The 9,275-nt window shown below is 32.1% G+C and overlaps 1 protein-coding gene across 1 annotated transcript; it reads left to right on the top strand.

Annotated features, from left to right (window-relative positions):
- Positions 1-1,114: 1,114 nt before the first annotated feature.
- Positions 1,115-8,954, top strand: Smp_144510 (hypothetical protein; the record flags this gene model as incomplete). Its single annotated transcript, XM_018794461.1, has 4 exons — positions 1,115-1,496; positions 3,530-3,841; positions 5,749-6,163; positions 7,832-8,954. The coding sequence occupies 4 exons, from the start codon at positions 1,115-1,117 to the stop codon at positions 8,952-8,954; spliced, it is 2,232 nt and encodes a 743-aa protein (XP_018648872.1).
- Between the last annotated feature and the right edge of the window lie 321 nt (positions 8,955-9,275).

Here is a 9,275-nt window from a genome sequence, read left to right as displayed (position 1 = left end):
TTGATGGAAATTTTATATGATCAGTGAAACTATATTTAATTTCTTAGATCCTGCTTATGTAGTGTGGTCAATCCCTAGTTTTTATTAGCTTTATATCAATCTACTAATAAATTTAAAGCTTATAAACATTTTAAAACTTCAACATTAATTCATTTTCACCACTTTTTAATTAAAAATTTAGAAACTTTTGCGATAGATATTCAGTCGACTTAACTGAATTCTGAAAAATGAAGTGACTGAACGGATTAAATTTCTAATTCTAAAGGAATAAACTTTATCAGACAGAAACTAATGTAACTCGTCCAGTTAATTTGTTTTGTTTGTGAAAATAATAACAATTGTGGGATAATTCTCATCGTGAATTGACGAAGATTGAAACAATAATGAAGATTAAAGAGCATAAGATAAGTGTTTCGTACTAGCTCATAACTCCTTATCAACGAGCAATTAGATCTCAGAATAATCGCGCCACCTTGAAGCTTTTGAGTTACCATCTAGTAGTCTACAGCTCCTATTTTAGTCAGTCCGTAGTAAAGACTAATGAAAATCAAATGTCATTGGTGTTATCTGCGTGACCCCTACCCCCCACACCGATTATGATTTTTCCAAAGAATTTACCTGAAAGTTATTTACTACCGAGCAAATTATTAGATAGGTTATTATCATAGATCAGTTCTATTTACAGACATTTCTCACTACAGATTAAAATCATCTGGGTTTGATTCCTGGTGGTGTCATTGTCGTCTACTGCTGAAGAGTCTCAAAGTAGGATGAAGTAGATTCCCGGTCCTATTTTGTTTGCAGCGGTTCGCCAGCTGACTTTAGTCCAAGTCAAGACTATTTTATATAATAATACTTCGATTCAAAAATGGAATTATTATTTCAATGTTTCATTTTAGTCATTTTTTAATCAAACAAAACAACTCGATTTTCTAGTTTTTCTACAAACTTTTCTCCAGTCTTAAATTATTTCATTTTATTTAAATTATTTTAGTTATCTATCAAAAGTGACGGTGTACTAATTTCTGTCATCTTATTTACGGATCAAATACATTTTGCAGTTAAACCAGAACATTCTGTAAATTTGCCTAGTTTATTAATGGCAATACATAATATGAAACAGCCTGATAAAAATTTAATGAAAGCAGATATAACCCATGCAATTTTAAACATTCTAAATTTTGGATTCATTTCAACAAATAATGCTGATACACAAAATATTACACGAATGCTTATTCTACTTACAAATGGAAATATTCCAGAGGAAATACAGCATAAAGATAAACAGATTATCACTAAATCGGACGAAATTATACAAGAATTACATAGTCGTGTAAATTATGCGTTCAGCATAGGAATTCCAGGTGCTAATCAACCAGGAGTACGTAAATTAGCTAAACCTTCACAATATGCTTTTACACTAAATGAATTTAATGGTTACAAAGAATTAGATTTAAAATTTTTCGATCCTACTGAGGTAATTTGCCCCATGAAAAGTAAGAATTTTAATCTGATTATATTTTTTTAAATAAAATAATATTTATCACCTTTTTTTAATGGAAAAAGAGTTTAAAATTATTTTAGCTGTGTTTTATGTCACATTTATTTAATTTGAGTGTTATGTTTAGGAATGAAAACAGAAATTCAACTGGTAATCTAAATGCCTTTCTAACGATTTATTACTTACTTACTTACACCTGTTACCCACAATGGAGCATAGGCCTCCGACCAGCATTCTCCAACCCATTCTGTCCTGGGCCTTTCTTTCTGGTTCTATCCAATGTTTGTTCATTTTTCTCATGTCTGTCTCTATTTCTCGGCGTAATGTGTTCTTCGGTCTTCCTCTTCTCCTGTGGCCTTCAGGACTCCATGCGAGGGCTTGCCTTGTGACGCATTTGGGTGCTTTCCTCAATGTGTGCCCTATCCACTTCCAGCGCTTCTTTCTGATTTCTTCCTTCACTGGATGGAATCTGGTTTGTTGTCTCCCACAGTATGTTGTTGCTGATAGTGTTTAGTCAACGAATCCGAAGTATTTAGCGTAGACGACTGTTAATAGACACCTGTATCTTCTGGATGATAGCTTTTGTAGTTCTCCAAGTTTCCGTCCTACATTGTAGAACTGTCTTGACATTTGTATTGAAATTCTGACTTTGGTATTGGTTGACAGTTATTTTGAGTTTCAGATGTTCTTCAGTTGCGGGTATGTTGCTGTTACTTAGCCGATCCTCGCCCTCACATCTGCATCATATCCACCGTGTTCATCAATGATGCTACCCAGATATGTAAAGGTTTTTACATCCTCCAGAGCTTCTCCGTCAAGTGTAATTCGATTGGTGCATGCTCTGTTGTATCGGAGGATATTGCTTTTTACTTTGTGTATATTGAGACCTACTGCTGCTGAGGCTGCTGCTACACTGGTCGTCTTCTCCTGAATTTTTTGTTGCGTGTGTGATAGAAGAGCCAGATCATCCGCGAAGTCTAAATCGTCAAGCTGTCCACTGTATCCCGTGCTTCCCTCCACATGTTGACGTCTTCATATTCCAGTCGGTCACCAGGAGAAAGAGAAAGGGTGAGAGTAAGCAACCTTGCCTGACATCGGTCTTTACCTCAAACGAGTTAATGGGTTGTCCTCCATGCACGATTTTGCAGTTTAATCCATCATAGGAAATCCGTATGATATTGACTATCTTCTCAGGCACGCCGTAGTGTCGAAGAAGCCTCCATAGTGTTGTCCTGTCCATGCTATCAAATGCTTTCTCGTAGTCAATGAAGTTGATATAGAGTTGTTAATTTCATTCAATTGATTGTTCCACGATGATCCGTAGAGTTGCGATTCGGTCTGTACACGATTGATCCTTACGGAATCCAGCCTGTTGGTTTCGAAGTTGGGCGTCTACGGAATCCTTCATTCTGTTTAGCAATACCCTGTTGAAGACTTTTCCTGGTATTGAGAGAAGAGTGATGCCCCTATATCAAACTTGCTGAGATCACCTTTCTTTGGTATCTTCATCAGAAGTTCTACTTTGCAGTCTGTTAATACTTGTTCTTCATCCCAAATCTTACAGTGTTTTAAAGTCTATAATACAAAAAAATATCAACAGTCATGGAATACATGTTATTATTAATGTGGAAGATTTTCGTATTATTCTCTACTTACAATGATTATCTGATTACATATACTTACTAAATATATAGCTAGTTCTTATTATAGAATGACTACAGCTGGAGGACCACTGAACATTTGAGAGAACTGAAAATCTGTTTTGTCCCAACTATGAACTTCTAGGCAGTGAGTTTCTTTCGACTTCACACGGGATTGCATCAAGAGTGTTCAGGTTTCATAGAGAACACTGAGTCATTCCTTTACGTTCAATATGTCCATCTTTATTTGATGTCATGAGTTTTGTAGGCAAAATTAAGAGAAAAATGTTTTCTTCTATTGAGACTTTTTATCTTGATTAGAATTTTATTTTCTCAATGGCTAGATGAAGAAAATATTGATTTCGTTCAATAAATTTGTTTTTATCAGTTCCAAGATATTGTAGTGAAATTAGAAGATCACTATCTTTAAGAAAGCCCATTGAAAAAGTGAATGGACAAACAGTCGCTGTAAATCCCTGGTATCAATATGCATATCAAAAGAGACGTTCTGGTACGACACAACCAAGAAATCGATATTCCTACAATGATTACGAATATTATTACGATTATGGTGATTATAATGAAGGAGAACAACCTCCGGTACGTCCAGTTAGTGTACCAAACTACAAAAGCAGGACAAATGATGAATCATTAAACGTAAAGCTTACAGAATTACTGTATTTACTAAGAGATAATGAAAGTAGGAAGAAAATTGGTTTGACAAATATGAACCTTATCAATACAGTTACTACCACAGCTCCAACCATCACTTCTACGCTTCCACTAAATTACTATAGATCCCTTCAACATAAATCACAGGACAAAAAATTTAACAGAAGAAGATATCAGTCATCTCTTATTTTACCTTCATATTCAAAATCTGATGATATTCATCAAATGATGCAAAAAAACCCAATTACAAACTACTCAATAATGATGAATCAATCTAATTTAAACAATAGAACTGAAAATAATTGTGAAATGAAATTAAATAAAATGGCAAATATATTATTAAAATTAATTGAACAAACTCTTCAAAGAAATTATTCAACTTCAGGAGTCCATGAAAATTCTAGTAATAATAATTATAATTCCATTGAATTACTGAAAGTAAGTTTTCAATATTTAAATTCTGTACAAAATGTTTGTTTATTGGTTTGAAGTCTCATGTATTTTCTATTACGAACAATACAGACCACCTCTAACCACCATCTTACCTCAACATAGTGCACACAGTGTCGAGCCACCTAGACTAGTGGCCCCATTGCAACTTGATCGATAGCATTCGATCAGCACTAAGAAGGACTTGACACGCATGACATTGATCACCACCCAGTGATCAATCAATTGTGAATATAGAAAGATAAAAATAAATTTTATTCCTTTCTCATGTTGGAATTTTACTCTACTTTCAATATACATATTTATAAAGTCCACTTAAATCCTCAGTAATTATATAACCTATGAGCTATGTCATCACAGAATTGCTGATCAGACTGATTCGTTGTTCAGAATGAAATCTAAAGGATTATTTAATCGTTTAATTTATTCGGCCTTATCAATTTGATATATTTGTGAATAGATATTTCAGACGTCTTTTAATTGTATTACCATTTCATGTCGAGAATTTGCTTAAAAAACATCTGAAATCAAACTGACTTCGTAATACTCAGGATTTCTTTTAAAATAATATATTTCTACAAAATTATTTTAGTGAAATTAGTATAATTTGGTAATTTCTCATAGAAATCACATTTATGTATGTAATGGGAACTAAACATTTTCGATGAAGCAATGAGAAGGCGGAGTTGATCTGAAAAATGTGATGTATTCGCGCCATATGTTTCGAACAATCTGGTCACATATGTACTTGTCAAGACATTTCATATGAAAATTAATAAAGGTCAATTGAAGGAAGGTTCATGTAAACAAAGAAATAGAGGAGAGCGAAAATTAACATAGTATGGAAAGAATAGGAAATCATTGCATTACTCTAGGCCATAAAATGACAGAAGGATTACCAGGGTAAACTCAAGGTTACGATAGTTTGTTTTTTATACATGTGAGGGGGATGGGTTTGAATTTACGAATAGTCAAGGCTTCTATGAACCTAAGAATTCTCCCTTGACAATTTCTATACGTTTTAAAAGCTGTATTGAAGTCAATTCTGTCAAACTTTAATGCAGGGGTATAAAACAGACAATCATAAGTCCTTGGTTTTAACATATATTTTGTCAATACTGATACAACTTGATGTAATATTGTAGACTACTTACTAATACCAAACAGATTAAAATATTTTTAGTCATTTTAAATTTTATCGTAATTAATCAAGTACTTCATGACATATAATACTTTTAGGTCATAACTTCCGTTTTTTTATTTCGATTACATTTAAACAGCCAGCCAGTATAAGTTATTCATTAAATAGTTCACAATATGCTTACCCAGAAGTAACTACATCCAGAAAAAGAGAAAATTTAACATCGATAAACGAAAGGTATTGGGAAAATAAATCACCTCTAATTAATGATAACAATAATTCACAAACTAGTAAACAGTATAAAGATGGAATTTATCATTCAACTTATAAAACACCTTTTCAAGCTACAGATTGGGAAGATTCTGCTATGCACAATGGAGCAATTCTAATGTTTTCAATGAAATCTCATTCTGGGTTATCAATAAATAAAATGTACTTTTCTAGCAGAAATATTACAAGCATTTCAAATAAAAATACAGCTTCTAATGAAATGACAGCTGATCATACTACTGGCGACACGGATATAAGTAGTAAGAGATCAAATGGTTGGTATAAGCATGATTTATTTGACCAGTGGTATAGTGGATCATATAAATACGTACTATTTGAATTATGGTCTAATAATAATCCAGTTGTTCAACTAAGATTCAATGCACAATACTCAGATAAGTATACATGGTTCAATAAATTGTTTTTAAAAACTTCATATCCTTGGAATGAATATGAACTTTTGGAAAAGGCTAAATTCATCCTCACAAGGTATTAATCTTTTTGGTTACAATAATCTTTTGAATATATATGGTTTATATTTGTATTTTTCACAGAAGTGGTTCAGTTATGAAATTTCGAAAAAAATAACATACATTAATTAGCACGTCTTCAATAACTTATTTAGTATGAATCGAATTCGTGAAGTCATTCCTGATCTTTATATGTATTATTATCAATATGACTAAAACTTTTATCTACATAGACGGAAAATTACGGAATTATACAGTGCGATGACTTGAACACTCGTAACTAAATCATGATCTGTTTATCTGTTGATATGCAGAAGTCAAATGATTAATCTCTTTTTTTACCTCATATTCATATAGTATCTCACTTATAACCGTGAAAGAATACAATCAAGAATAGGAGGCGATGATAACCTATTATTTGAAGAACCTTTAAGCCAAACTGTTTTTTTTCATTCGGCTAGGCAAACCACAACGTGAGAAGTTGGAGCTCATGTGCCAACAGTGAATCAAGTACATTAATGTTGCAACACACGAATGCGTTAATCTATAGACTAATTCCACTAAGGAAGGGGGTGTCAAAGTCAAGTGAAGTTTATTGCTAAATTCGATGCAAGAATTGGCTTGAGAACGAGGTTTGGTGAACAAATGGGCTTTTCGATATATATATATATATATATATATATATATATATATATCCCAATACGGCCTTTAATACAGTTTTGTCACTCTTCTTTGATGGTTGATAGTAGTAACTAAGTTAGAGTCTATATTAAATCACTACTAACAAATGTTACTTATTAATAAATAATAAACACATTTTTATTTATTTGAACATTAAGAGGAAAAGCCTAATCAATCCATTTAAAGTCAAACCTGTAACTTTATTGGTGGTGATGACTTCATAATCCTAAATCACCACGAGTTTGAACCGGGCTTTGAGTCACACAGTTAGATTCCAGAAAAAAATCCGCCAGTACTTATCTAATAACGTACCAGCTGTTTTCAATAAAGTTATTAAAAACAATTATTGTTGGCGATCACTAGAGTAATGATGAAATTGAATATATTTAAGATCCGAAACTGAAATCAGGAGGCAAATTGTCATAAACCTAGATGTGACTAAACGATTTCCTAGGCTAACTCCTATACAAGCAAATGGTTTTTTCAGGCCTAAAATTTACTGTTACATATCCTGCTGCCCGAATTTGAGTTTTCCTGGATTTTTCCGACAAGCTGTTAAAAAACGGAACTTACACAGCTATTACATAATAAATCCTGAAGCATCTCAAATCCCCTATCACACTAATAATATAACAGAAAGTGGGGGAAATGGTAGAAACTAGGAACTAACGTGTCGCGAACGATAGCATTTCGAAAACTTCGAGCGAGGTAATACGGGAATAAATTTTCACAACTCTCAAGTTAAATCGTACAACATATGTGACTAGAAGTTTGTCAACCATCAATCAGAAACTTAGTCCGACACAATTTAACCTACTAGCTGGTAAATTAATTGACATCCTAAATATCACGTAACCAGAAGTTTATTTCTACTTCAACTTCATCTGAAACTGGATATAAAACATATAGGCAAAAAGTAGGTTAACAGCATTTTTTCAGAATATAGGTAGCAACATAAAATTTAACATCGCTTTTTTTCGTATTCTTACACAAATGTTTTTTCTAGCAATGAAGCATTCTCCGTAGTTTTCGATCCAAATTATATTGTCCTCTTATCATCCGTTGATTATAATACAGTTGAAAAGTTGAAGAGTGAACGAATAGATTGTGAATTCCTACGAGGTTATATATTAATTGTTGACAGTTCTAAATCAGCGATTTCCCAATGTGAATGGAATAATGCAACCAATTCGAAATATAATAATTTCCCAAACATCAGTAATTATCATGATTATCCAAAATTTTTTTACACATTACCGATAAATTCACGTAAAGAAGATAGTTTAAATTATCACTTACCACCAAAATTCTCAAATTACTTATTTACACTATATGAAGCTGATGAACTACGTATTTATGTTATACCATATAGCTTAATGCCTAGTAAAATTGATGGCATTTTATTACCACAGACTAACAAATTATTATTCATCCTTGATACAGGCATCAATATATCTTTTAGCAAATTATGGTATCAAGAAATAGCCAGTCCACCTAGTGCATTTCCATTAAAACATAACATCCTATGCCATTGTTGGTATCGTAATCAGTTATTAAACAATTGGTATAAACCCAAAACACATTATCATACACAAAATACCAATCATTTTTTAACATCAAATTTATTTTTCGGTTTCCAAAATATTAAGATTGAATTATTTGATCGAATCGGTCATTTGAAATGTTGTTTAATATTTGATACATATGGTGCACAAGTAAATTCATGGTTTTCACTAAAACGCTTAAAATATTCATGGCCATGGTCAATGAAAACATTAACTAAATATAATTTTGTACAATTTGGTGATCAAATATTAACTAGTGGTAAGAAACATTATTTATCATTGAGAAATTGGTCAAATTTCAACTTTTGGATTGGTAAACAAACATTGTTAATTGAACCATCATCCAATATGAAACGAACTACTTATACAATAAAATGTTTAAGTATATTTCTAGTTTATAGTAGAAATAATGAATCTGACCATATTAAATTACCAGAATGTATGAAAGGTCAAACTAATTTATTTAAGGATACAACCAAATTAACAATATTAGCTTTTAATGAAGATTTAACAGAATTGAATAATATGAAAAAAGCGCAACAAATTACAATCTGGTCAAACTAAATAACAAAACCAAAATACTTCATGTGTTAAACAATGGTATAGATAAATTATTTTTCCTAAACGATAATCTTTACTGCTTAAAGGCTATACTTTACTATTTGTGATAATACATGAGAAGTTGGTTAATATTGAGGTATTATTTTCATAGATTAATTTTAACGGCATTAAAAGTGATCTAATTAGGCTATAGACAAGACAATACAGAAAACTGAATGGGAATCCCCACCTTGAAACCTAGACCTAAACCATATACATAATATATATTAAACTATTCTCAAGCACATGGTCAACTGAATTACAACCGGATGGGCAAGGATGAGT

The sequence above is a fragment of the Schistosoma mansoni genome, chromosome 1 (assembly GCF_000237925.1).
Source record: "Schistosoma mansoni strain Puerto Rico chromosome 1, complete genome".
NCBI lineage: Eukaryota > Metazoa > Platyhelminthes > Trematoda > Strigeidida > Schistosomatidae > Schistosoma > Schistosoma mansoni.
The sequence above is the reverse complement of the archived record's forward strand: the minus strand, read 5'-3'. Positions and strand labels throughout refer to the sequence as shown.